Below are 27,782 nucleotides of genomic sequence, written 5' to 3'. Positions count from 1 at the left end.
GGTGCTTAAAGAATGAGTAGAAGTATGAGAAGTGGAAGTAGAGTTGGGTGGATCGTGGATGATGCCTGCATATGAAGGTGGATGAATGGAAGGATGGATGGGTGGATAGGATAGGAATGGGGGATTGGTGAATGGTGGGATGGATGGGGATGGATGGGGATGGATGGGGGATGGAAGATAAATGACTGGATGGGTGACTGGGTGGATGTATGGATAAATAGTAGATTGATGAATGGATGAATATATGGAAAGATGAATGTACACATGGTTGGATGATTGGATGGATGGGTGTATAGATGGATGAATGGATAGTAAACGGATGAATGGATAATTGGATGGATGGGAAGATGGCTGGGTGAATAGATGGATGGATAGATAGATGGATGGATGGGTGGATGGGTGGATGGATGGGAACATGGATGGGTGTATGGATAGAGGATGGGTGGGTGGGTAGATGGGTGGATGGATGGGAACATGGATGGGTGTACGGATAGAGAATGGGTGGGTGGGTGGATGGGTGGGTGAATGGGTGGATGGATGAATGGGAAGGCAGATGGGTGTATGGATGGATGGATGGATGGGTGGGGGGGTGGGTGTATGGATGGATGGACCGGTGGGGGGGTGGGTGTATGGATGGATGGATGGGTGGGTGGGTGGGTGTATGGATGGATGGATGGGTGGGTGGGTGGGTGTATGAATGGATGAATGTGTGGGTTGATGTATGTATGAATGGATGGGTAGATGGATGGATGGTTGGATGGATGGGAAGATGGATAGGTGTATGTATGGATGGATGGGTGAGTGGATGGGTGGATGGATGGATGGATGGTTGGATAGATGGGAAGACGGATGGGTGTATGGATGGATGGATGGGTGGGTGGATGAGTGGATGGATGGGCAGATGGATAGGTGTATGTATGGATGGATGGGTGGATGGGTGAGTGGATGGGTGGATGGATGGGCAGATGAATAGCTGGATGGATGGATGGATGGATGGATGGATGGATGGATGGATGGATGGATGGAAGGTTGGATGGAAGGTTGGATGGATGGGAAGATGGATGGGTGTATGGATGGATGGATGGGTGGGTGGATGGATGAGTGGGTGGGTGGATGGATGATTGGATGGATGGATGGGCAGATGGGTGGGTGGGTGGATGGATGAATGAATGGATGGATGGATGGATGGATGGATGGGCAAATGAGTGGATAGGTGGATGGGTGGGTGGATGGATGGATAGGCACTGAGTGGGTGCATGAATATGTGAGGAAGTGGAAAGGTGGAGCTTGAGCCTCAGCATTAAGCACCCCGCCTACCCTTCGAAGAGCCCAGTGTAGACTGTCACACTGGGAGTGGCTCTAGTGTCCCTGTACATTGCATCCCTGTCTCCAACCTGGTCTCCCCAGGTGCCTTTTCAGGGGTCCGCCACTCCTTCCACATGACTCCAGACACCTGCCCTCCAGCCAGGTCCAGATGCTGCTCAACACCCACCCTGGGCACTGTGACTGCTGGTTGGTGGAGGGCTCTGGCAGATGTGACTTGGAGGTCACTGGCCAGTTACACAATGTCTGTCTTGCATGTGGGCATGGCTGTGGTGTCCCAGACGGACTCTGAGTGGCCCCCCAGGAGAGGGTCTCATCTAGAATCGAGAGGCCAGCCCCCAAGCGGCTGCTCTCCAAGGTCTGTACGTCTGTGTTTCTTTCTGCTTCTTACTCTCCTGACCTGCAGCCTGAGCCAAGCGCGGGTATATCTGGACACCGAAGTCCTTGAGAGAGACCCCACCTCCCTACATCCCCAACGATGTTAACAGCCAACTCCTGAGCACCTGCTACCTGGATGGGTCCTGCGGGAACCCCTCAGCTCCTGGTCATGACCTCCCTGGTTGGTACCCCCCAGAACAGTGGGGTTATCCACCAAGGGCTTGGCCCAGCCACCAGCAGTTACACTCCTCCTGGATCCCAGGGGGGATGCCAAAGCCTGAGGGACCCCAAGGTGTGAGGGGGGACCCCAAGATATGGGGGCACTGACGCCCTTCCCCAGACTCTGGCCCTCTGGTCCCCATTGACTTTGGGATATGTGTCTTTGTTGTTTTTCAAGACAGGTCTCGCTCTGTCCCCAGGCTAGAGTGCAGCGGTGCAATCTGAGCTCACTGCAGCCTCGACCTCCTGGGCTCAAGCAATTGTCCTGTTTCAGCCTCCCCAGTAGTTGGGACTACAGATGTGTGTCACCACGCCTGGCTAATTTTTGTGTGTTTTTATTTTCTATTTATTTATTTATTTGCCACGGGAGTCTCGCTCTGTCACCCATGCTGGAGTGCTGTGGCGCCATCTCCGCTCACTGCAAGCTCCGCCTCCTGGGTTCACGTCATTCTCCTGCCTCAGCCTCCCCAGTAGCTGGGACTACAGGCGCCCACCACCGCGCCTGGCTAGTTTCTTTTTGTATTTTTAGTAGAGATGGGGTTTCACTATGTTAGCCAGGATGGTCTCGATCTCCTGACCTCATGATTCGCCCACCTCGGCCTCCCAAAGTGCTGGGATTACAGGCGTGAGCCACCGTGCCCGGCCGTGCGTTTTTATTTTTTCCGAGGTGCAGTCTCACTCTGTCACCCAGGCGGAAGTGCAATGGCACAATCTTGGCTCACTGAAACCTCTGCCTCCCAGGTTCAAGTGATTCTCCTGACTCAGCCTCCTGAGTAGCTAGGATTACAGGTGTACGCCACAATGCCTGGCTAATTTTTTTTTGTATTTTTAGTAGAGATGGGGTTTCACCATGTTGCCCAGGCTGGTCTCAAACTCCTGACCTCAAATGATCCACCTGCCTCGGCCTCTCAAAGTGCTGGGATTAGAGGACTGAGCCACCGCACCCAGCCAGTGTCTCCCCTGTTGATGTAGTCAGCGCCCAACGTGTGACCCTTTCTCTTTGTTTCAGCGATCATCCTTCCCTGTGACCTCCCTCCTGGCTGGAAGATCCTTGCACTCCGGAAAGCAGATGTTTCCCTGCTGTTGGAGGCCTGAGATTTCAGCGATAAGACGCAGAGGCTGGCATCCAGGACCTCGTGAGAGACAGAGGAAGATGGGAAAGAGCATGAAAGGGCTTACGAAGACAAGTTTCCTCCCTCAGGCCCTGGGATTACAGGCATGAGCCACTGTGCCTGGCTGCAAATCCTTTTTTTTTTTTTTTTGAGACAGAGTCTTGCTGTGGCCCAGGCTGTTGTGCAATGGTGCGATCTCGGCTCACTGCAACCTCCACCTCCCAGGTTCAAGCAACTTTCCTGCCTGAGCCTCCCGAATAGCTGGGACCACAGGCATGTACCATCACACCTGGCTAATTTTTGTATTTTTAGTAGAGATAGGGTTTCACCACGTTGGACAGAGTGGACTCAAACTCCTGGACTCAAGGATCCTCCCGCCTCGGCCTCCCAAAGTGCTGGGATTACAGACATGAGCCACTGCACCTGGCTGCAAATATTTAAACACAAAAGCAGTTCGCAACTGGGCATAGTGGCGCACACCTGTAGTCCCAGCTACCTGGGAGGCTGAGGTGGGAGGATCATCTGAGACCAGGAGGTTGAAGCTGCAGTGAGCCATGATCATGCCACTGCACTTGAGCCTGGGTGAAAGCATGAGACCTTGTCTAAAAGAAAAAAAAGGCCGGGCGCAGTGGCTCAAGCCTGTAATCCCAGCACTTTGGGAGGCCGAGACAGGTGGATCACTACTAGGTCAGGAGATCGAGACCATCCTGGCTAACACGGTGAAACCCCATCTCTACTAAAAAATACAAAAACTAGCCAGGCGAGGTGGCGGGCGCCTGTAGTCCCAGCTACTCGGGAGGCTGAGGCAGGAGAATGGCAGGAACCTGGGAGGCGGAGCTTGCAGTGAGCCGAGATGGCGCCACTGCACTTCAGCCCGGGCAACAGAGCGAGACTCCGTCTCAAAAAAAAAAAAAAAAAAAAAAAAAACAAGATCATGGCCTCTCCTGCTCAAAAGCCTTCAGTGGCTCCCCAGTGCTCTAAGTATAAAGTCTACATTCCTTGCTGGGGGCCCACAGGTCCCTGATGCTCAGCCTGTAGCCCTCCCTGCCTACATGGTGCCTCCCCACTCTCCCCAACTCACTTAGCTTCAGTCACAGTCGCCTCCTCAATGTTGTCCCAAGGGGCTGAACACGTCCCCGCCTCAGGGCCTTTGGGCGTGGTGTTGCCCTGAATCACCACCTCCACAAAGCAGCCTTCAGCAGCCACTGCAGTCTTGGCCTGGTGCTTTGCCTGCTTTTCTTTCTTTTGCAAAATCCTGTCAGAAGTCATTTCTTCGTTCCCTTGTCTACCAGACATGAGGTCCCTGAGGGCAGGATGTCCTAACAGACCTGGATGCCTTAAATGCTTAATAAACATGAGTTAATGATGAATAATCCTTGCTTTACAGAGGAGGAAACAGAGGTCCAGGGAGGAAGGGCTGTTGTACCCCTTGAGTTTGAGCCCAGGCTGCACCACATCTACCTGCAGGTGGACGAGCGAACCCCGCAACCTGCTCCCTGGGTAAGCAAAGCTCCAAAGGTTGCAAGGAGCGGATTTGGCCTCTCAGACTGGGGTTCCAGGACCAGCCTTTACTCCCTACCGTTTGTTGTTTTGAGACAAATTCTCACTCTGTCGCCCAGGATGGAGTGAAGTGGTGCGATCTGGGCTCACTGCAGCCTCTGACTCCCAGGTTCAAGCGATCCTCCCACCTCAGCCTCCTGAGTAGCTGGGGTTACAGGTGCACACCACCACGCCGGATAATTTTTTGTGTTTTTAGTAGAGGCAGATTTTTGCCATGTTGGCCAGGCCAGTCTCGAATTCCTGACCTCAAGTGATCTGCCCGATTTGGCCTCCCAAAGTGCTGGGATTACAGGCGTGAGCCACCACCTTCAGCCTCCCTGGTGACTTTTTTTTTTTCTTTCTTTTTTTTTTTTTTTTTGAGATGAAGTCTCACTCGGTCACCCAGGCTGGAGTGCAATGGCATGATCTTGGCTCACTGCAACCTCTGCCTCCCAGGTTCAGGTGATCATCCTGCCTCAGCCTCCTGAGTAGCTGGGACTACAGGTGTGTGCCACCACACTCAGCTAATTTTTGTATTTTTAGTAGAGACAGAGTTTCACCTTGTTAGTCAGGTGATCTCAGGTGATTCACCCACCTTGGCCTCCCAAAGTGCTGGGATTACAGGCATGACCTACTGTGCCTGGCTATTATTTTTTTTATTTTTTTTTATTTTTTGAGACAGAGTCTTGCCCTGTCACCCAGGCTGGAGTGCAGTGGCGTGATCTCAGCTCACTGCAAGCTCCGCCTCCCGGGTTCACACCATTCTCCTGCCTCAGCCTCCCAAGTAGCTGGGACTACAGGAGCCCGCCACCACGCCTGGCTAATTTTTTGTATTTTTGGTAGAGATGGAGTTTCACCGTGTTAGCCAGGATAGTCTCGATCTCCTGACCTCGTGATCTGCCTGCCTCAGCCTCCCAAAGTGCTGGGGCCACCGCGCTCGGCCCATTTTTTTTTGTATTTTTGTAGAGACGGGGTTTCACCATGTTGGTGAGGCTGGTCTTGAACTCCTGACCTCAGGTGATCCGCCTGCCTCCGCCTCCCAAAGAGCTGGGATTACAGGCATGAGCCACCACCTCCAGCCTTCTGCTGACTTTTACTTTGGGGAACTGACAAGCTCGCTGAGCCTCAGTTTTCTATGAAACTGGGGTTAGCTAGGTGCAGTGGCTCATGCCTATAATCTCCACACTGTGGGAGGCTAAGGCAGGAGGATTGCTTGAGCCCAGGAATTAGGGACCAGCTTGGACAACATAGGAAGACCCCATCTCTACAAAATGTTAAAAAATTAGCCAGGCTTGGTGGCTCAGGCCTCTAATCCCAGTGACTTGGGAGGGTGAGGCAGGAGAATCGCTAGAGCCCCGGAGGTTGAGCCTGCAGTGAGCTGAGCTCGCACCACTGCACTCCAGCCTGGGCAGCAGAGTTAGACCTTGTCTCTAAAAAAATAATAATTAATGCCGGGCGTGGTGGCTCACGCCTGGAATCCCAGCACTTTGGGAGGCTGAGGCGGGTGGATCACAAGATCAGGAGATTGAGACCATTGTGGCTAACACAGTGAAACCCCGTCTCTACAAAAATACAAAAAAAAAAAAAAAATTAGCCGGGCGTGGTGGCACGTGCCTATAGTCCCAGCTACTCAGGAGGCTGAGGCAGGAGAATCGCTTGAACCTGTGAGACCGAGGTTGCAGTGAGCCGAGATCGTGCCACTGCACTCCAGCCCAGGTGACAGAGCGAGACTACGTCTCAAAAAATAAATAAATAAATAAAATAAAAAATAAATAAATACATAAATAATTTGGTTACATATCAGGCCCCTGGGGTCCAGTCTTGGACCTTGCCTTCCTCCCCCAGATTCCCTGCTGAGCGCTCCTATAGTGGATAACACTCCCAGGTCTGAGAGGCCTGGGCCCTGGGCCTGGACTCCAGGTAGCCCCCAGTCTGAGAGGGAGGCAGGGCCAGACACAGATGCATCCCTGTCCTGGGGGTCAGGATTGTCAGAGTTGTGGGGAGGGCTGGAGGGCTTCCTGGAGGAAACAACCTCAGAGCTGGCATTTCAGGCTATAAGTGGAATCCAGTACAAGTGCTCTGAAGTGGGGCTGAGCAGCTTGACCAATGGGCAATGAGGAGCTTGAGCCTCTCTCTCTGAGGTGTCCAGGAGAGCCACGGAAGATGCTGGAGCAAGGAGGTGGGCAGCACCGCTGGTTAGAGGGGTCCCTTGGTGTGTGTTGGTAGGGGGGATCCTAGAGGGCATAGCCACGGCACAGGTGGCCAAACCAGAGACCCCGGCCTGTGCCTGGTTACCAGGAATACTCTCCCTCTGGCAGACCCAAGGAAGAGGCTGTAGCATGTGAGTCACCCGGCTGCTGTGAGAACAATCGGCGCGCGGCAGCCCCATGTGGGCTGTCACCAAGCAGGAACACGGCCCCCAGAGCCCCTCTGAGCTGCCTTCCCCACGGGCTCCTGCTCTCTGTTCCCACAGCTGCTCCCTCAAGGCCACAGAAGGAGCGTGGGATGGGGGGACAGGCGGAGAGGAGGCCGTGTAGGCTGCACAGCCAGCATTTGGGAGCTCCGGGGTAGGGTGGGGCTTCTCTGGCAGAGGGCCCACTGTGTTCTGGGGCTGCCATTGTCTCAGGACTCTACTCAGGGTGGGGAAACTGAGGCTCAGAGAATGGTAGGGTCTGCAACTATTCTGCACGTGGACAGACACCAGAGCTGAAACCCTGCCCAGGGCCTGCAGTGTCAATGTGACCACTCCCTCTCTCTTTGGCTCCAAACTCTCCCATGGCTCCCCAGTGCCTTCAGAATGAAACCCACACAACTCGCCAAGACCCACGAGGCTCTGTTCAGTTCCTGTGACCCCCTAGGTCTCAGCAATCCCATAAGCTTTTCTCCCACTTACTCCATTCTAGACACCTCTATAGTGTTCCTCCAATATGGCCCGCCTGGCCCCACCTCAGGGCCTTTGCACATGCTCTGACCCCCAATGCCTAAAGCACTCTTTTTAAATTATGCCTGTTTCATCCCTCAGGAAAGGTGCAAAGAGTTCATGAAAGGTTATATGCCCAGGAACACACAGCAAGCTGGTGGGACTTGGGATATGAACCCAGGCCCATCTGACTACCCCCACCCTCACCCCCTGGCAGCCCCTTTCGTGGCTGTGGTGTCATATCAAAACAGACCTGGGCCAGGCGCGGTGGCTCACGCCTGTAATCCTACCTTAAGTTAGGAGTTTGAGACCAGACTGGCCAACAGACCAGCCTGGCGAAACCACATCTCTACTAAAAATGAAAAAATTAGCTGGGCGTGGTGGCACGCACCTGTAGTCCCAGCTACTCGAGAGGCTGAGGCAGGAGAATTGCTTGAACCCAGGAGGGGGAGATTGCAGTAAGCCGAGATTGTGCCACTGCACTCCAGCCTGGATGACTGAGTGAGACTCTGTCTCAAAACAAAACAAAACAAAACAAAAATATTTCAGAGCAATCCACCATGGAGCTGGCTGATTCTCAGCCCCTCCGGATCTTTTTTTTTTTTTTTTTTTTTTTTGAGACGGAGTCTCGCTCTGCCACCCAGGCTAGAGTGCAGTGGCACGATCTCGACTCACTGCAACCTCTGCCTCCCAAGTTCAAGCGATTCTCTTGCCTCAACCTCCTGCGTAGCTGGGACTATAGGTGTGCGCCACCACGTCCGGCTAATTTTTTTATATTTTTAGTGGAGACAGGGTTTCACCATATTGGCCAGGCTGGTGTTGAACTCCTGACCTTGTGATCCACACGCCTCAGCCTTCCAAAGTGCTGGGACTACAAGCATGAGCTATCGTGCCTGGCCATGCCCCTCCAGATCTTGCCACCTCTGGCTAGGTGCCAAAGACTCTCAGGCCTTGGGCCCAAGGCCCCCTGGTCAGGGAGCTCCAAGGCTAAGCCGACCCCCAATTCCCGCAGTGCCTCCCCTGATGTGGCCTCAATTTCTCTGCCCCACTTTCTGCCCTTCAAGCGCTGCTGGTGGTGGAGCCTTCAAGGACGCCACAGCCAAAAATAATCGGGCCCCGACCTACCTCCGGAAATTGGGGCAGCCCCGCCCAGCCACCTGGCACCCAGGAGGTAATTAGTGCATGTGGCAAATTAGGGTAATTAGGTCTGCGGGAACTGAACCTCGGGTCCAGGTTTGGTGCTCAGAGGGGCCTCAAGCACTGCCTCCTCCCATCCCCAACTCACTCTGGTCCTAGGTCCTCAAATCTGTAACCCAGTGCTGGCGACCCCAACTCCCTGACCCTTTCTTGCCTGGGCCTGAGGGAGCCTGGCTCCGTAACTTCATGGGGGGTTGTTTGTTGAATGAATTAACTTTGGCCGTGGGCGGAAGTCAAGTTCTGAATTTAAGGCAGGGTCTCCTTCAAGTGATGCAAAATCACCAATAGTATTGAACTCTCCTTTGCCTGACCCCCATGGGTCCACTCTGTGCTGGAAGGTGACAAACTCTAGCGAAACATCAGCCCTGGTCTCAACCCTTGAGGAACACTCAGGCTGGAGGAGTCAAAGCTGCACACAGGCACTTGCAGGGGTCAGGGCCGGGCCAGAAAGAGGGAAGAGGGCTGGAGAAGGTCTAGAGGTAGAGGAGAGAGAGCTTCTTGGGGAGGAGAGCATTGAAGGTGAGGCTTTGAGGGATGAATAGGAGTTTGCAAACAGGCTAATGTCTGGAGGTTGGCCCAACCAGCTATGGCTTGGGGAATGAGGAGAAGGAAGAGGGAGGTAGCTGGAGGGGGCACCTGAGGGGCCGGGAGCTAAAGATTTAGAGGATGTCATGCCAGGTTGGACCCATTTCTGTCCTTGAGAGTTCAGGCCTGGTTGGAGTCTTCTAACTTCTGAAAAAGAAAAGAGTAAGAAGTTGGTTCGGCCGGGCGCGGTGGCTCAAGCCTGTAATCCCAGCACTTTGGGAGGCCGAGGCGGGCGGATCACAAGGTCAGGAGATCGAGACCACAGTGAAATCCCGTCTCTACTAAAAATACAAAAAATTAGCCGGGCGCGGTGGCGGGCGCCTGTAGTCCTAGCTACTCAGGAGGCTGAGGCAGGAGAATGGCGTGAACCCAGGAGGCGGAGCTTGCAGTGAGCCGAGATCGCGCCACTGCACTCCAGCCTGGGCAACAGCGTGAGACTCCGTCTCAAAACAACAACAACAAAAAAAAGACAAAAAAAAAAGAAGTTGGTTCAGGATCAAAAACACATACGAAAAATAAATAGGATGTTTATAATAGCAAGCATTTATTAAGCACCTATAGTCACGTTCTCTTCACATAACAACTCATTGGAGGCCAGGTGCAGTAGCTTACATCTGTTATCCCAGCCCTTTGAGAGGCTGAGGCAGGCAGATCACTTGAATCCAGGAGTTGGAGACCAGCCTGGGCAGCATAGTGACACCCCGTCTCTACAAAAAATACAAAAATTAGTCAGGTGTAGTGGTGTGCACCTGTAGTCCCAGCCACTCAGGAGTCTGAGGTGGGAGGATTGCTTGAACCCAGAAAGTTGAGGCTGCAGTGAGCCATGATTGAGCCACTGTACTACAGCCTAGAACAGAGTGAGGCCCTGTCTCAAAAAAAGGGGCTGGGCGTGGTGGATCACACCTGTAATCCCAACAGTTTGGGAGGCCAAGGCGGGTGGATTGCTTGAGTCCAGGAGTTGAAGACCAGCCTGGCCAACATGGTGAAACCCTTGTTCCTACTAAAAATACAAAAATTAGCTGGGTATGGTGGCGTGCACCTGTAATCCCAGCTACTAGGGAGGCCGAGGCAGGAGAATCGCTTGAACCCGGAAGGCAGAGATTGCAGCAAACTGAGATCGCAGCACTGCACTCCAGCCTGGGTGACAGAGCAAGATTCTGTCTCAAAAAAAAAAAAAAAAAGAAAAAGAAAAAGAAAAGAAAAAGAAAGAATTCATTAGATCCCTACAGTAAACCTCAGAAGTGAACACAATTCATATGCCCATTTTATGGATGGGGAACCTGAGGCACAAAGAAGAAAAAGTGACTTCTTCAGGGTGGCACTGCTGGTAAGCAGCAGGGCTGGGATTCTGGGATTCACTCCCTGGCTCACGTGATTCTGAAAGCCACCAAGTCGAAAGCTGGAACCTGGGGATCTCCTACTTCTGAAAGTGCTCATAGAAAGCTGTCACAGGGGCCAAGCGCAGTGGCTCACGCCTGTAATCCCAGCACTGTGGGAGGCTGAGGCTGGCGGATCATGAAGTCAGGAGATTGAGACCATCCTGGCCAACATGGTGAAATCCCGTCTCTACTAAAAAAAAAATACAAAAATTAGCTGGGCGTGGTGGCAAGTGCCTGTAATCCCAGCTACTCAGGAGGCTGAGGAAGGAGAATAGCTTGAATCCAGGAATTGGAGGTTGCAGTAAGCCGAGATCGTGCCACTGCACTCCAGCCTGGCGACAGAGTGAGACTCCATCTCAAAAAAAAAAAGGAAAGCTGTCACAGGTCAGGCTTGTTCTAGGTGCCGGACAAATCCATGTAAGAGATGAATAGTAACCAAATCATGCCATAAACAGACCTGAAGTAGTCACCAAGACCTTCACTGGGAGGTGGGCACCCAGCTTTGGGGAAGAGAGGCTGGAATGTCCCTGCTCTGGTGGCACAGAAAACCTCTGGAGAGGAGAGACAGTTTAGCCTCACTCCAAATGCTGGGTCAGATCTAACTGGGCAGAGACCAGAGCCTGAGTCATAAAAGCCATTCTGCAAATGCAGTTTTCTTAGTGCTGAATGAGCTGTTCGGGCTCCCGCTTGGTTTCCCCTTTAAGACAGGAAGTTCATTCTTCCACACCATTTCTCAGCCCCAAAGGAAAGTTACTTTCCTAGTCAGCCACCTTGGGGTGGTGGCCTCTGCCTGCCCTGCAAGGACATCCCAAGTCCCTTTCTTCCTCTTCCTTCCTTCCCTTTATTTTATTTTATTTTATTTTATTTTATTTATTTATTTTTTTTTTTGACGCGGAGTCTCGCTCTGTCGCCCTGGCTGGAGTGCAGTGGCGCGATCTCGGCTCACTGCAAGCTCCGCTCCCCCGGGTTCACGCCATTCTCCTGCCTCAGCCTCCCGAGTAGCTGGAACTACAGGCGCCCGCCACCTCGCCCGGCTAATTTTCTTGTATTTTTAGTAGAGATGGGGTTTCACCGTGTTAGCCAGGATGGTCTCGATCTCCTGACCTCATGATCCGCCCGTCTCGGCCTCCCAAAGTGCTGGGATTACAGGCTTGAGCCACCACGCCCGGCCTATTTTTTTTCTTTTTTGAGACAGAGTCTCCCTCTGTCACCCAGGCTGGAGTACAGTGACCTGATCTCAGCTCAATTGTACCTCTGCCTCCTGGGTTCAAGTAATTCTCCTGCCTCAGCCTCCCGAGTAGCTGGGATTACAGGTGTGCACCACCATGCCCGGCTAATTTTTGTATTTTTAATAGAGACGGGGTTTCACCATGTTTTGGCCAGGCTGGTCCGAAACTCCTGACCTCAGGTGATCTGCCTGCCTCAGCCTCCCAAAGTGCTGGGATGACACTCATGAGCCCAGTGCCTTTCTGTGACTCTTATGTTACCTGTTTATTATATGACCAGGTCTGGGTGCTCTTCTAGGGCTGGCCCATCCATCCTGAAGCCTCAGTCTGACCCAGTACAAGAGTGACTGTTCATGCCAGCAGGGAAACTGAGGCACTGACTCAGTTTCCCCAGCTGCAGCAAAGAGTGGCAGGGCCTCTGTCTACGAACCTAATGGAAGGCACCCCAGAGGACAGCTGCTGATATTGACTGAATCCTTCATGTTCCTCCCTCTACTAGAAGCCCTGCAAGCATCAGCCCATTTTCCAGGTGAGAAAACTGAGGCCCACACTGAGGAAGCCACTGCCTCAGGGTAGACTTGGCTAATCCAAATTCAGGTTGGGGCTGCTCAAGGCCAGCTCTGTCCCAGCCCCTCCCAGAGACCGGAAAGGGCGTTCAGGGAAACAACTCAACCCTTCACTGTCTCTTTCACTGTTGCTTTCTGCCCACACAAAGGGCAAAGCCTGCCTGGGTCCCCCGCCCAGCTGCCCCTGTAGAAGAGCCACATGGCCCCAGTTCTGCACTTGGCAAGCTCTAAACAGCTTCCAGAAGCCTCGGCCATGCCAGCACCTTTCCCAGATACTTTTTTATTTTTTCCATTATTTTGTTGGTAATAAGGAGAAGTCATTTTTTGTGCAGAACAGACGGTATTTTCTTTGCTCCCCACAATGTTCAAGCATTTCGTGGCTTCCAGCCTGAGAACAGAGCCAAATCCTTCCCTTGTGCAGATGCCTCATGAAGTTAGAAGCAGCCTGGGAAACCGAGTCTGTGCCTCAGTTTCCCCTGTGAGATGAATAGTCGCTCTTGTGCTGGGTCAGACTGGGGCTTCAGGATGGATGGGCCAGCCCTAGAGGAGCACCCAGACCTGGTCATGTAATAAACAGGTAACATAAGAGTCACAGAAAGGGTTTGGGTTCACCCCTGTCATCCCAGCACTTTGGGAGGCTGAGGTGGGAGGATCACTTGAGCTCAGGAGTTTGAGACCAGCCTGGGCAACATAGTGAGACCTTGTCTCTAAAAATAAACTTTAAAGCCGGGCGCGGTGGCTCAAGCCTGTAATCCCAGCACTTTGGGAGGCCGAGACGGGCGGATCACGAGGTCAGGAGATCGAGACCATCCTGGCAAACACGGTGAAACCCCGTCTCTACTAAAAAATACAAAAAACTAGCCGGGCGAGGTGGCGGGTGCCTGTAGTCCCAGCTACTCGGGAGGCTGAGGCAGGAGAATGGCGTAAACCCGGGAGGCGGAGCTTGCAGTGAGCTGAGATCCGGCCACTGCACTCCAGCCTGGACCACAAAGCGAGACTCCGTCTCAAAAAAATAAATAAATAAATAAATAAACTTTAAAAAAGAAAAGAAAGAAAGAAAGAGTCACAGGGATTGGGACAGGGGAGGGAAAGATCCCGTCCAAGGCCAGGGTAGTCAGAGAGGCTTCCTGGAGGAGGAGACAGGGTGGTGGCGCTGAGCCTGGAAGGACAAGGTGGAAGACATGCCTGCAGAGAGGGCATTCCAGGTGGACGGAAGAGTTTGGGCAAAGGCCTGGACGGGGGAAAAGACTCAGATCTTGGTCCAGGAGTCAATCTCCAAAGACAATCTGACCTGGAATTCACCTAAAGGTAATTCAAATGTAACTACCAGCTCAGATATACTATTCTTCTTAGAAGGAAACAGAAATAAAGGAACAGGGAAAGGAGACAGGAGCAGAGGTCTTGGAGATGAAAAGCAAAAGCCTCTCTGAAGTTGTCAAAAAACAGCCAGGTGCAGTGGCTCATGTCTGTAATCCCAGCACTTTAGGAGGCCGAAGGGGGCCGGATCACTTGAGGTGAGGAGTTCGAGACCAGACTGGGCAACATGGCGAAACCCCATCTTTATTAAAAATACAAAAATCAGCCAGGTGTGGTGGCATGAACCTGTAGTCCCAGCTACTCGGGAGGCTGAGGCAGGAGAATCACTTGAATCTGGGAGGCAGAGGCTGCAGTAAGCTGAGATTGTGCCACTGTACTCCAGCCTGGGCAACAGAGTGAGACTTTGTCTCAAAAAAAAAGAAAGGGAAAAAAAAGAAAAACTCAAATGTAAGGCGCCACAGGCCTTGATTCCAGGGAGCTCTGGGCCTCTGCCCATGAATGAACCAACAGCACTGTGTGATTTTGGAGAAGGTGCCAGAGAGGGGCTGGCACCAGGATTGACAAGTGGGACCCATGGGCTTGGGGCTGGGGAGGTGGATCTCAGCTCAACTCCGGAAGGACGCTCTCCTGGTGAGTGTGGGAAGGAGGTGCTACCTGTGACCAGAGGTGACAAAGCCAGGCCAGTGGAGGCTGAGGGGATACAACCATGCGTTGGAGACATTCCCTCAACCTTTGGATCCTGGAAACCTCAAACAACAGCAATGATCACCGTAATCCCACCATTGTGGGCTTTTTTACCATCGTCTTGGGAGGGACAGAGGTGGACAGACGTCCCTGCTCAGGGATGGGGCGGTCAGGAGGACAGACAGGAAGGTTTCTGTCTTTGTCTTGCTTCCCGTTCCCTCCCAAAGTTGATCTCTTCCGTTTCCTGGCAACACCCATTGAGCACTTACTGTATGCAGACCCTGGGACCCACTGCCCCCTCCCCAACTTCACTGGGCCACCCATGTCAGCCCGGGAGGGACCTGACCTCCCTCACAGGCCCAAAGTTATGACTTCAGGTAGTGGGGAGAGAGGCAGCTGTCCCCTGAGAAGGTGACAGGAGGGTGAGAGGTCACATCGCAGTCCGTACAACTCCCTCCATCTACTTCCTATCTCTCCGCCTGTCTCCCCCGTGTCTCTGTTTCTGGGTCTCTTTATCATCCCAGATGTCCCTCTCCGTGTGTCTCTCTGTCCTCACCCTCTGCTCCCAACTCCGACCCCCCGCAACCCCCCCCAAGTCCCCCTCCACTGCCCTAGCCCCCTCCCCCAATCCTCCCTCTCTTCCCCAGTCCCGGCCCCCGCTCCTCCCCCGTGTCCCCTCCCCCCTACCCCTCCCGCTGCAAAAAGCCAGCAGGGGGCGCAGCGGGGCGGCCTTGGCGGCCCGGGGAGGCGGGGCGGGCGGCGGCCGCGTCGGGACCGGCCGCGATGGGACCGGAGGCGGCGCGGGCGGCGGCGGCGGCGGCGCAGACAAAGGCGCGGGCGGCGCGGAGGGCGGCGCGGAGGGCGCGGGCCCGGGAGCCAGGGAGCGAGCGGGGCGCCCGGCAGCGCGGAGTCAGCGCCGCGGGGGCCGCACCCGACCCGCGCCTGGACACTCGCGGGGCGCCGACCCGGCAGGGTGAGCCCGGCCGGCCGAGCCTGCGCCGGGAGCGCGGGGGCCTCGAAGTCCCAGGGCCAAGGGGAGGTCGCGGGGGGTCCCCAGAAGTTCCGGACCCGGGGACTGGGAGCGGCTCAGGGGGTCCCCAAGTTCCAGGGCTGGAGGGAGCGCGGGGGTTCCGAACTTCTGGATTCAGGGTCGGAGAGGGGACTGCGCGGGAGGTTCCCAAAGTTCTGGACCCGGCGTTGGAGGAGGCTGCGAAGGGGTCCCCAGAGTTGCGGACCTGGGGTGGGGTACTGGCGTGGGAGGGGTCCGGACGTCCCGGACCCAGGGACTGGAGGGATGGCAGGGGGTCTTCGAAGTTTAGCAGTCTGGGACAACGCGGGGGACCCGGGTCCCGGACCTGGTTAGAGAGGAGGCAGGGAGAGAGTCCCCGGAGTTACCGACCTGGGGTTGGAGGAGGCAGAAGAGGTGTCCCCCGAAGTTCTTGACCCAGAGACAGGGGGCGTCGCGGGAATCTCGGAAGTTCCAGGGGCAGGGCACATGTCCCGGAGTTGGGGCGCGCACTGGGTGTCCTCCTGCCTCGGGTGGGGATGGAATCCTGAATTAATAGTAACCCCCCGTTCTCCGGACTGGGGTACATGGGATGGGGCCTCATCCACCGGCCAGATTGGGGATCCCGGGCACCGGGCGGTGTCGGACCCCCCTCCGGGAGCCCCGTGGCCGGCGGCATCCGAGGCGCATGACTAGTTGGTGAGTAACTTTCCCCAAACGCTGCAAGTCGCAGCAGGAGCTGCCGGACCGGAAGGGCCTGGGTTCCGGGGACCCCTGTGTTCCCTAACTCCCACCCAGCACAGGACCCGCCCCCTTTCCAGGCCAGAGCTGCCGCCCCACCCCCACTCAGGGGCTCCGGTTTCAGACCCTGTGACCAGGACAGCAGCTGCCCAGGACAGGATGGGGGGGCATCCCCCCTTTGACCACAGAGGCCGCTGGGCCGGGGCCGCTGGGCCGGGGCCTCCCCTCCCCCACCTGTCTTCCCCTCCTCCAAACCCCTCCTTGGCCCCCTGCACATTCGGGGTTGCTGAATGGCCCAATGGGGAGGTTGGGGAGCCCTGGTCTCCCAATGTGGATTCTGCTCTGCCCCCCATGGTGGGCACTGGGATTGGCTGTTTGTCTACATCTTGTCTTTTTAACTTGGCTGGGGACTCCCTGGGGATTTGGACCCTGAACTTCAAGGTGTACCTCTGCCCTAGGGTGGGAGCTGTGGGGGGTGGGGTCCCTCTGCAGGATGTAGTGGGGAACTGGTCTCCTGGTACTACACACCTCTCAATGCCCCACTTTTTGATGGAGAGCCCCACTCTGGCCAGTCATGGGTGAATGTGGTGGAAAGAATTCAGCAGAGATTTGGCTTCCACAGTTCAGCCCAGGATGGAGGGGACCCCACAGGGGTGCAATAACCGGGACAATGAGAAATTTACATCTGGATGTCAGCGGCCACCGGGCTCCTCTCAGAGGGCCATCTCCTGTACAGGGTGTTGTGGGGGCTTCCCCCAGACAAAGAAAGATGGGGTCCGCTTGCTCTAAGTGATCTATAGCAATTATCTTGCCTTTTTGTTTCTTTTTATAATTTCTTTCTTTTTTTGAGACAGGGTCTCGCTCTCTTGTCCAGGCTGGAGTACAGTGGCGTGACCATAGCTCACTGCACTGCAGCCTTGACCTTCTGGACTCAAGCAATCCTCCCACCTCAGCCTCCCGAGTAGCTGGGACCACAGGCACATGCCACCACACCCAGCTAATTGTTTAAATTTTTGGTAGACATGGGGTCTCGCCATGTTGCTCAGGCTGGTCTCGAACTCCTGGGCTCAAAGAATTCTCTTGACTCAGCCTCCCAAAGCACAGGGTGTACTTTGGGCCTTTCCTGCCTTTTTGATTGAAAGTTCCATGACGGCACACCTGGTGATGGGTTCTGAGGTAGAACCTGCTTGGCCTCAGCCTGGCCTGAGGGACACTCATAGTCCCTGCTCTCTCCCTAGGGGCCAAAGCAGCGCTCCTGCCACCTCTCTGGCTGCCCCCTAGAGCCTGCCCATCCCGACCTGACCAATGTCCACAGCCAGGTAAGCTCCCACCTCCCCCAGCCCAGGCCCTGAGCTGTCTAAGGGGGTTGCCTGGCCCCCACCAAACACCCGGTCCCCATTCAGGGAGCAGCCAATCTTCAGCACACGGGCGCACGTGTTCCAGATCGACCCGGCCACCAAGCGAAACTGGATCCCGGCGGGCAAGCATGCACTCACTGTCTCCTATTTCTACGATGCCACCCGCAATGTCTACCGCATCATCAGCATCGGGGGCGCCAAGGTCCGGGTGGGGTCTGGGTAGGGAAGAGGCACCAGGAGTCCTGGTGACAAACCTGGGTCTAGTGGCTGGCTTGCTGTGTGCCCAAGGGATGGGAAACCCTGGGCCTTCTGTCTCCTGAAATGGTTCAGAGTAAAGACCTTCAAGACCCTAATACAAGGTGATACCTGGGGGGTTTCATGTTTGTTATTATCTGTCCCATCAACCTTGAACTTTGTTTCCCGACCCCAGGCCATCATCAACAGCACTGTCACTCCCAACATGACCTTCACCAAAACCTCCCAGAAGTTCGGGCAGTGGGCGGACAGTCGCGCCAACACTGTCTACGGCCTTGGCTTTGCCTCTGAACAGCATCTGACACAGGTGGGCCCGGTGAGGGGGAAAGTGGAGGGAATGGATGAGGCTGGGCCCAAGTCTTCTGGGCTCAATTTGGGATCTTGGGCAGGTTCTCTATCTTCCGATCTACAGGATGGGATTGTAGGATGAGATGAGACTGAAGCCCCTTTAAGGTTCACTGGTTTGATTCCTAGTTCGTTTTTCTGTTTGTTTGTTTTTTGAGACGGGCTGGAGCGATCTCGGCTCACTGCAACCTCTGCCTCCCGGGTTCAAGCCATTCTCCTGCCTCAGCCTCCCGAGTAGCTGGGACTACAAGAGTCTGCCACCACGCCTGGCTAATTGTTTGTATTTTTAGTAGAGACAGGGTTTCACCATGTTGGCCAGGCTGGTCTAGAACTCCTGACCTCAAATGATCCACCCGCCTCGGCCTCCCAAAGTGCTGGGATTACAGGCATGAGCCACCACACCCGCTCTTGAGTCCTAGTTCTACTTCCTCTAGCTCTAATTTTGGACACACGCTGCTCCTCTTTGGGACATCAAATGGGTGGCTGGCCTGGGCTGGGCACTTTCCCATATGCCCTAGCAATACCTTCATCCTCACCTCCCTCTACCCTGTCCCGTCTCTATACTTCCATTATTATCTTTATCCATGGTTTTGTTGATGATGAGTGCTTTCACGAAGATCTTCTTCTTCTTTTTTTTTTTTTGAGGTGATGCCTTGCCGTCCCCCAGGCTGGAGTGCAGTGGCACGATCTCGGCTCACTGCAACCTCCGCCTCCCGGGTTCAAGTGATTTTCCTGCCTCAGCCTCAGAGTAGCTGGGATTACAGGCACCTGCCACCTCACCCAGCTAATTTTTGTATTTTCCATAGAGATGCAGTTTGGTTGGCCAGGCTGGTCTTGAACTCCTGACCTCAGATGATCCACCCGCCTCGGCCTCCCAAAGTGCTGGGATTACAGGCATAGCTACCACACCAGGCCTTCTTTGTTTTCTTCTAGAAGCTTTAGAATTTACCTTTCTTTTCTATTGTTTTTTCCTCCCTTCCTCCCTTTTTTTTTTTTTTTTTTTTTGATTTTGAGACGGAGTGTCGCTCTGTCGCCCAGGCTGGAGTGCAGTGGCCGGATCTCCGCTCACTGCAAGCTCCTCCTCCTGGGTTCACACCATTCTCCTGCCTCAGCCTCCTGAGTAGCTGGGACTACAGGCGCCCGCCACCAAGCCCGGCTAGTTTTTTGTATTTTTTAGTAGAGACGGGGTTTCACCAGGTTAGCCAGGATGGTCTCGATCTCCTGACCTCGTGATCCGCCCATCTCGGCCTCCCAAAGTGTTGTCTTTTTTTTTTTAAACAAGATCTCGCTCTGTTGTCCAGGCTGGGGTGAAGCAGTGTAATCATGACTTACTGAAGCCTCGAACTCCTGGGCACAAGGGATCCTCCCACCTCAGCCTCCTGAGTAGCTGAGACTATAGGCACACGCCACCATGCCTAGCTAATATCTTTTTTTTTTTTTTTTTTTTTTGAGACGGAGTCTTGGTCTGTCGCCCAGGCTGGGGTGCAGTGGCACAATCTCGGCTCACTGCAACCTCCACCTCCTGGGTTCACGCCATTCTCCTGCCTCAGCCTCCCGAGCAGCTGGGACTATAGGCGCTCGCCACTACACCCGGCTAATTTTTTGTATTCTTTTTTTTTTTTTTTTTTTTTTTTTTTTGAGACGGAGTCTGGCTCTGTCACCCAGGCTGGAGTGCAGTGGCGCGATCTCGGCTCACTGCAAGCTCCGCCTCCCGGGTTTACGCCATTCTCCTGCCTCAGCCTCCTGAGTAGCTGGGACTACAGGCACCTGCCACCTCGCCCGGCTAGTTTTTTGTATTTTTTAGTAGAGACGGGGTTTCACCGTGTTAGCCAGGATGGTCTCGATCTCCTGACCTCGTGATCCGCCCGTCTCGGCCTCCCAAAGTGCTGGGATTACAGGCTTGAGCCACCGCGCCCGGCCATTTTTTTGTATTCTTTAGTAGAGACGGGGTTTCACTGTGTTAGCCAGGATGGTCTCGATGTCCTGACCTTGTGATCCGCCTGCCTCGGCCTCCCAAAGTGCTGGGATTACAGGCGTGAGCCACCGCACCCGGCCCTAGCTAATATCTTTATTCTTTATTCTTATTTTTATTTTTTGTAGAGACAGGATCTCACTATGCTGTCCAGGCTGTTCTTGACTCCTGGCCTCAAGCGAGCCTCTCACTCTGGCCTCCCAAAGTGCTGGAATTACAGGCTTGAGCCACTGCACCTGGACAATTTACCTTTCTAATTTAGGTCTTTTTTTTTTTTTTTTTTTTTGGAGACAGAGTCTAACTCTGTTGCCAGGCTGGAGTGCAGTGGCTTGATCTCGGCTCACTGCAACCTCTTCCCCTCAGGTTCAAGCAATTCTCCTGCCTCAGCTTCCCAAGTAGCTGGGATTACAGACATACCACACCTGGCTAATTTTTGTATTTTTACAAAATTTTTGTTTTTTTAATTTTTGTATTCTTAGTAGAGACAGGGTTTTACTATGTTGGCCAGGCTGGTCTCAAACTCATGGCTTCAGGTGATCTGCCTGCCTCAGGCTCCCAAAGTGCTGGGAATACAGGTGTGAGCCACTGTGCCCGGCCTAAAAAATTATTTATATATTTATTTATTTATTTTTTGAGACGGAGTTTTGCTCTTGTCCCCCAGGCTGGAGTGCAATGGCACAATCTCGGCTCGCCGCAATCTCCACCTCCTGGGCTCAAGCAATTCTCCTGCCCCAGCCTCCCAAGTACTAGGATTACAGGTGCCCGCCACCATGCCCGGTTAATTTTTGTGTTTTTAGTAGAGATGGGGTTTCACCATGTTGGCCATGCTGGTTTCGAACTCCTGACTTCAAATGATCCACCCACCTCGGCCTCCCAAAGTGTTGGAATTGCAGACCTGAGCCACTGCACCCAGCCTGAAAAAAAAATTATTTATTTATTTTATTTTATTTTATTTGAGTTGGAGTCTTGCTCTGTTGCCCAGGCTGGAGTGCAGTGGCCCAATCTCAGCTCACTGCAAGCTCTGCCTCTTGGGTTCACTTCATTCTCCTGCCTCAGCCTCCCAAGTAGCTGGGACTACAGGCGTCTGCCACCACACCCGGCTAATTTTTTGTACTTTTAGTAGAGACGGGGTTTCACCATGTTAGCCAGGATGGTGTTAGCCAGGATGATCTCGATCTCCTGACCTCGTGATCCGCCCGCCTTGGCCTCCCAAAGTGCTGGGATTACAGGTGTGAGCCACCGCGCCCGGCCAAAAATTATTTTTAAACGAAGGAAATTTATTTTAAAACCAGGGTATGGGGGGAAACATATCCTATTCTAACTGGAAAACTGGTATTGCTTGTCATAAATAGGTGGTAAATGTAAACATGTAAGCATTTAATACAACAAAAACAAGAATGGGATGACTACTTTCTCATTGACTTCCGATGTCTCTCAGAGCCTGAGACCTAAAAAAATAAAATTTAAAAAAAGGAATAATAACAGGTGTTAAAGACAGATTAGCACCCACCTCAGGCTGTCTTTGTTGAAATAGCCCTGATAAAGATGAAAAGGGGCCCAATGTGTTGGCTCATACCTGTCGTTCTCACACTTTGGGAGGCCGAGGTAGGTGGATCACGGGGTCAGGAGTTCGAGACCAGCATGGCCAATATGGTGAAACCCCGTCTCTACTAAAAATACAAAAATTAGCCAGGCGTGGTGGTGCGGGCCTGTAATCCCAGCTACTCAGGAGGTTGAGGCAGAAGAATCACTTGAACCTGGGAGGCAGAGGTTGCAGTGAGCCGAGGTGGTGCCACTGCACTCCAGCCTGGGTGACAAAGCGAGATTCCATCTCAAAACAAAACAAAACAAAACAAAAAAATGCTGGGTGCTGTGCCTGTAATCCCAGCACTTTGGGAGGCTGAGGCAGGAGGATCACTTCAAGTCGGGAATTTAAGACCAGCCTGGCCAACATGGTGAAACCCCATCTCTACTAAAAATATGAAAATTAGCCAGGCATGGTGGTGCATGCCTGTAATCCCAGCTACTCAGGAGGCTGAGGCAGAGGCTGCAGTGAGCCAAGATCATGTCACTGCACTCCAGCTTGGACAACAGAGCGAGACTCCATCTCAAAAAAAAAAAAAAAAAAAAAAGAGGAAAAGGGCCATTCTGGGGAACATGGCTAGACCCCATCTCTAGAAAAAATTAGCCAGGCATGAGGGCACACACCTGTAGTCCCAGCTCCTTAGTGGAGGGATAAGGTAGAAGGGTCACTTGAGCCAGGGAGGTCAAGTCTGCAGTGAGCCCAGATCATGCCACTGCACTCCAGCCTGGGTGACAAAGTGAGACCCTTTCCTAAAAAGAAAAAGAGGAAACGGGAATTCCTTTCCCTTTCTCAGTGTGGCCCAATGTATTTAAATGCCACCTCTGTGATCTCATGCCACCTGCCCACCCACCGTGGTTTATCATTCTTCAAACTTTCCTTCTTCCAAGGTGTGTGATAAGGGGATGGGTACAGTTCAAAAGTTACGGGGCTGTCACTGGGTGATGGTGACGTGTTTGGGAGGATGGACTGGGGTTTTACTGTCTTTTCCTCCCCACTCCCTTAGTTTGCTGAGAAGTTCCAGGAGGTGAAGGAAGCAGCCAGGCTGGCCAGGGAGAAATCTCAGGATGGCGGGGAGCTCACCAGTCCAGCCCTGGGGCTCGCCTCCCACCAGGTCAGCACTCCCTACTCTCCTATGCCTGCCTGGGCACCTGTGAGTCAGCCAGGTGCTCAACGGATATTAGGGGACCTTGATATTGGGAGACTGGGGCACTGTGCTGGTCCTCAAGACCCAATGCTTCCAGATGACCTAAAGTTAGACCCATGGCAGGGACCACGGAGGAGGGGTGTGGAGTGTGTCATAGAGGGTCTGAACCTTGCCTGGGGCCGGCGGGGTGCACCCAGTAGGTCCCAGTAGCAAGACCAGCTCAGGCCGGGCGCGGTGGCTCACGCCTGTAATCCTAGCACTTTGGGAGGCCGAGGTGGGCGGATCACGAGGTCAGGAGATCGAGACCATCCTGGCTAACATCGTGAAACCCCGTCTCTACTAAAAAAAAAATTAGCCGGGGATGGTGGCGGGCGCCTGTGGTCCCAGCTGCTCAGGAGGCTGAGGCAGGAGAATGGCGTAAACCCAGGAGGTGGAGGTTGCAGTGCGCCGAGATTGCACCACTGCACTCCAGCCTGGGTGACAGAGTGAGACTCTGTCTTGGGAAAAAAAAAATCAGCTCAGATGGCAGGATGGAAGACTAGAAATTGAAATGCTAAGTGTGGCCGGGCGCAATGACTCACGCCTATAATCCCAGCAATTTGGAAGGCTGAGGCGGGAGGAGCACTTGAGGCCAGGAGTTCAAGACCAGCCTGGCCAACATGGTGATACCCTGTCTCTACTAAAAAATATAAAATTAGCCAGGCGTGGTAGCATGCACCTGTAGTCCCAGGAGGCTGAGGCTGAGGCCGGAGAATCGCTTGAACCCAGGAGGTGGAGGTTGCAGTGAGCCGAGATCGTGCCACTGCACTCCAGCCTGGGTGACAGAGTGTGACTCTGTCTCAAAGAAAAAAAGGAAAGAAAGAAATGGCTAAGTGTGAGGCAGAACAACTAACTGTCCCTGCGTGTTTTCCCCTATTAATTTAGTCAGCTTTATTTATTGAGCACCTGCTGGGTACCAGGTCCAGGGCTGTGCAGAGGGGTTGCTGAGATGAAAAAAATCAGGCTGGACTCTGTCTACCCTCAAAGCCAGTGGTCCAGGCAGTGGGGTTGCTCCTGAAATATGGATTCAGCCTGGGCTGGACTTCCTGCTGACATCCTAAATGGGATGTTGAAGTTCGGCCGCAGGGAAGGGAAAGCAGGGAGCTGTTCGATTGTCCCCCTCCCCTACTTTACAGGTTCCAAGTATCTTGGTTTAGACTAACCTGCATCAGACTTGCTCCTGGGGATGGTGAAAGCCCAGGAAGGCAAGGTTGAGGGCGTGGGCATGGAACTCCCAGCCTAGGGGCCATAGGGAGCCATGGAGGGTGCATGAGGTGGGGAGGGACACACTTGGATCCTGTGCTGTGAAGGACCTGCTTAGGGTGCGTAGGTCAGTTGGACCCCCGATGTGACGACCCCAGTCACATCAGCCTTGATCCCAGCTGATGTGGGGTCGTGACCTACTCTTCCCCATGCACAGGTGCCCCCGAGCCCCCTCGTCAGTGCCAACGGCCCCGGCGAGGAAAAACTGTTCCGCAGCCAGAGCGCTGATGCCCCCGGCCCCACAGAGCGGGAGCGGCTAAAGAAGATGCTGTCTGAGGGGTGAGGGGCGGGACTTGGGGGCGTGGCATGGGCGGGGGTCGGGGTGGGGGATGAGGAGGCGGTTCTCGGAAGCCAAGGGAGTGCCAAGGATCTAACTGTGGACCCAAGATCTGGGGAAGGGGATGAGGATATGGATGCTGCCCCATCCAGAGCCGACCCCGCCCCTACCCTGCGTTGGCCACGCCCCTCCGTATTGACCCCACCCCTGTCTCGCTGCTAACCTCGCCCAGTCTATGTCTCTCTGGGTTTAGGATAATCCTGGGGCGCCTCCCCACCCCGACCACGCCCCCATCGGCTGACTCTCCCCAAACTCCCATCCCTCCCCCGCCATTCCGACAGTGTCACTGGGTAGATTCCATGTGCCCCCTTCTTTGACTCGGTCCTCTACAAGACCCCACTTCTGCGGGACTGTGCCATCCCCAGGCTCAGCGCTCAGTGTCGCCACGTCCCCAGCCTTGCGTGGCCCTGACTCAGTCCCCCACCCCAGAGCTACCCCACCTCTGGCCCCGCCTCCTAGCCCAGCATTGCCCGTGACTCCGCCCCAGCCTAGCACCACCCACCCATGGCCACCCCCCCAGCCCAGCATTGCTGCTGACTCCGCCCCCAACCCAGTGCCACCCCACCCTGGCCCCGCCCCCTGGTCCAACCTCGCGCCCAACTCTGCATCCTCGCCAGCCTTGGCCCTGACCTAAGCTCAGAGCTATCCCACCCCTGTCCCCGTCCCAGCCTAGCATTGCCCTGATTTCACCCTCAAGCCCGGTGTCACCCCCTGCCGACCCTCGTGTCCCCGCAGCTCCGTAGGCGAGGTACAGTGGGAGGCCGAGTTTTTCGCGCTGCAGGACAGCAACAACAAGTTGGCAGGCGCCCTGCGAGAGGCCAACGCCGCCGCAGCCCAGTGGAGGCAGCAGCTGGAGGCTCAGCGTGCAGAGGCCGAGCGGCTACGGCAGCGGGTGAGGGTACCCCTCCGTCTGAGAGACCCCCACCTGGCCCGGGCAACTGTAAAGGCCGCGCCTCCGCAGTTCCCATCTGCCCTGGGTTCATGGACTGGCTGTGTGACCTCAGCAGGTCACTGACCCAGCCTCAGTTTCTTGTTCTGTAAAATGGGTCTGAGACAATGCCAACCTCAGAGGGTGCTCAGACCCTGAAGTCCAAGCTGTGCAGAGGGGGTGGTGGCACCAACCAAGGGAGTTGGGTGCTTGGTCCTGGGAGTGGCCAGACAGGAGGCAGATTTCCTAGAGGTTGGGGGAGCAAGGGAGAGTGCAGACGGGGGCGTCAGGGGCTGCTATTCCTGTCCCACAGGTGGCTGAGCTGGAGGCCCAGGCAGCTTCAGAGGTGACCCCGGCCAGCGAGAAGGAGGGGCCGGGCCAGGGCCAGTCACTGGAGCAGCTGGAAGCTCTGGTGCAAACCAAGGACCAGGTGAGTGCCAAATATGCTTCCCGGGCCTCACTTTCCCTCACCTCCTGCGGGAAAGCCAGGACCCCCGCAACAGACCCTGGGAACTGTTTTCCTCTAGGAGATTCAGACCCTGAAGAGTCAGACTGGGGGGCCCCGTGAGGCCCCGGAGGCTGCCGAGCGTGAGGAGACTCAGCAGAAGGTGCAGGTGTGTGTGGGCAGCAGGAGGTGGGGTGACGGTGGGTGACAGTCACCTCAACAGTCAGGACGATATCTACCTAAGACGATAGAGTATTGGGAGGCCCAGGCCCGTGGAAGGCCTGATGCCCAGCAGGTGCCGTGTGAACAGTGGCTATTGGTACAGTTTCATATCCATCTATGGGTTCAACAAGCAATGTTTGAGTCCCTGCTGCATTGCCATGCCAGACCCCGTCAATTCCTCTTCTCAGCCTGAGGTCACAGAGCCTGCACTGGAACCAGGTCTGGCTTGGCTTGGCTTTTTTTTTTTTTTTTAATTCTTCTAGATGGAGTCTCGCTCTGTCGCCCAGGCTGGAGTGCAATGGCACGATCTCAGCTCACTGCAACCTCCACCTCCCGGGTTCAAGAGATTCTCCTGCCTCAGCCTCCTGAGTAGCTGGGATTACAGGCACCTGCCACTACACCCAGCTAATTTTTTGTATTTTCAGTAGAGACAGGGTTTCACCATGTTGACCAGGCTGGTCTCGAACTCCTGATCTCATGATTTGCTCGCCTCGGCCTCCCAGAGTGCTGTGATTACAGGCGTGAGCCACTGCGCCTGGCCTTGGCTTGGCTTTTGCCAAAGACTTTATGTGAGAAATGTTCATGAGGCACTTTTTTTTTTTTAATTTTGAGACAGAGAGTCTCACTATGTCACCCAGGCTGGAGTGCAGTGGCATGATCTCAGCTCACTGCAACCTCCGCCTCCTGGGCTCAAGTGATTCTCCTGACTCAGCCTCCAGAGTAGCTGGGACTACAGGTGCGCACCACCATGCCCAGCTGATTTTTGTATTTTTAGTAGAGATGGGGCTTTACCGTGTTGGCCAGGCTGGTCTTGAACTCCTGACCTCTGGGTATCCACCTGCCTCTGCCTCCCAAAGTTCTAGGATTACAGGTGTGAGCCACCTAGCTCAGGGGCACTTCTTGTGAGTCCAATTAAGTTCAGATGTTAAAGGACCTACTTCCCTTACGCCTGTATTCCTAGCTACTTGGGAGGCTGGGGTGGGAGAGTTGCTTGAGCCCAGGAGTTGAAGGCTGCAGTGAGCTAGGATGGTGCCACTGCACTCCAGCTTGGGCAACAGAGCAAAACCCTGTTTCTTAGAAATGAGGCAGAAACTGGGCCCCTGGGGGTGGGGTGAGGGTGTGTGCATTTGATTCCTGGTGTGATGGGTGCCCTAGGATGGCTTTGGGCAGAAGAGGGACATGAAGGTGGTCAGACTCTGGACGCCTCGGGCAGGACTGGTGATTTGTTGGGGCCCCCAACCCTGCCCACCCTTTCCTGGCAGGACCTGGAGACCCGCAATGCGGAACTGGAACACCAGCTGCGGGCGACGGAGCGCAGCCTGGAGGAGGCACGGGCGGAGCGGGAGCGGGCGCGGGCCGAGGTGGGCCGGGCGGCACAGCTGCTGGACGTCAGGCTGTTTGAGCTGAGTGAGCTGCGTGAGGGCCTGGCCCGCCTGGCTGAGGCTGCACCCTGAGCCGGGGCTGGTTTTCCATGAACGATTCCGGCCTGGGTGTGGGCCAGGCTGCAGGCAGCATAGTTGGACCCATTTGTCCTGGAAAGGGACTGGGGGTCCCAACTTAGCCCTGGGTGGGCCGGGCCGGGCTGGGCTGGGGTGGGCCCCAGCTGGCTCTGGCTGTTGGCAGCTTGGGGGCTGTTTTTGAGCTTCTCATTGTGTAGAATTTCTAGATCCCCAGATTACATTTCTAAGCGTGGCTGT

The 27,782-nt window shown here is 54.6% G+C and overlaps 1 protein-coding gene and 1 long non-coding RNA gene across 4 annotated transcripts; one reads left to right on the top strand and one right to left on the bottom strand.

Moving 5' to 3' along the window:
- Positions 1 to 8,921: 8,921 nt before the first annotated feature.
- Positions 8,922 to 15,974, bottom strand: LOC139360544 (uncharacterized). Of its 2 annotated transcripts, XR_011618012.1 has the most exons (3): positions 15,845 to 15,974; positions 9,829 to 9,980; positions 8,922 to 9,420 (listed from the first exon to the last, which is right to left on the bottom strand). It is a non-coding gene; the product is annotated as an uncharacterized lncRNA (long non-coding RNA). The 2 variants fall into 2 exon arrangements; XR_011618011.1 differs by having other exon boundaries at positions 8,922 to 9,980.
- On the top strand, positions 15,254 to 27,777 carry LOC105484919 (homer scaffold protein 3). 2 transcript variants are annotated; one of them, XM_011747060.2, is made up of 10 exons: positions 15,254 to 15,418; positions 17,431 to 17,511; positions 17,596 to 17,752; positions 17,981 to 18,112; positions 22,711 to 22,818; positions 24,311 to 24,432; positions 25,226 to 25,382; positions 25,732 to 25,848; positions 25,946 to 26,032; positions 27,348 to 27,777. In XM_011747060.2, the coding sequence occupies exons 2-10, from the start codon at positions 17,498 to 17,500 to the stop codon at positions 27,537 to 27,539; spliced, it is 1,086 nt and encodes a 361-aa protein (XP_011745362.1). In that variant the 5' UTR covers positions 15,254 to 15,418; positions 17,431 to 17,497; the 3' UTR covers positions 27,540 to 27,777. The 2 variants fall into 2 exon arrangements, with proteins under 2 accessions (XP_011745362.1, XP_011745426.1); XM_011747124.3 differs by lacking the exon at positions 15,254 to 15,418 and adding an exon at positions 16,050 to 16,150.
- Positions 27,778 to 27,782: the final 5 nt, after the last annotated feature.

The sequence above is a fragment of the Macaca nemestrina genome, chromosome 20, assembly GCF_043159975.1.
Source record: "Macaca nemestrina isolate mMacNem1 chromosome 20, mMacNem.hap1, whole genome shotgun sequence".
In the NCBI taxonomy this organism is placed as follows: Eukaryota; Metazoa; Chordata; class Mammalia; order Primates; family Cercopithecidae; genus Macaca; species Macaca nemestrina.
Note: the sequence above shows the minus strand (reverse complement) of the source record. Positions and strands in the feature narration are given on the sequence as shown.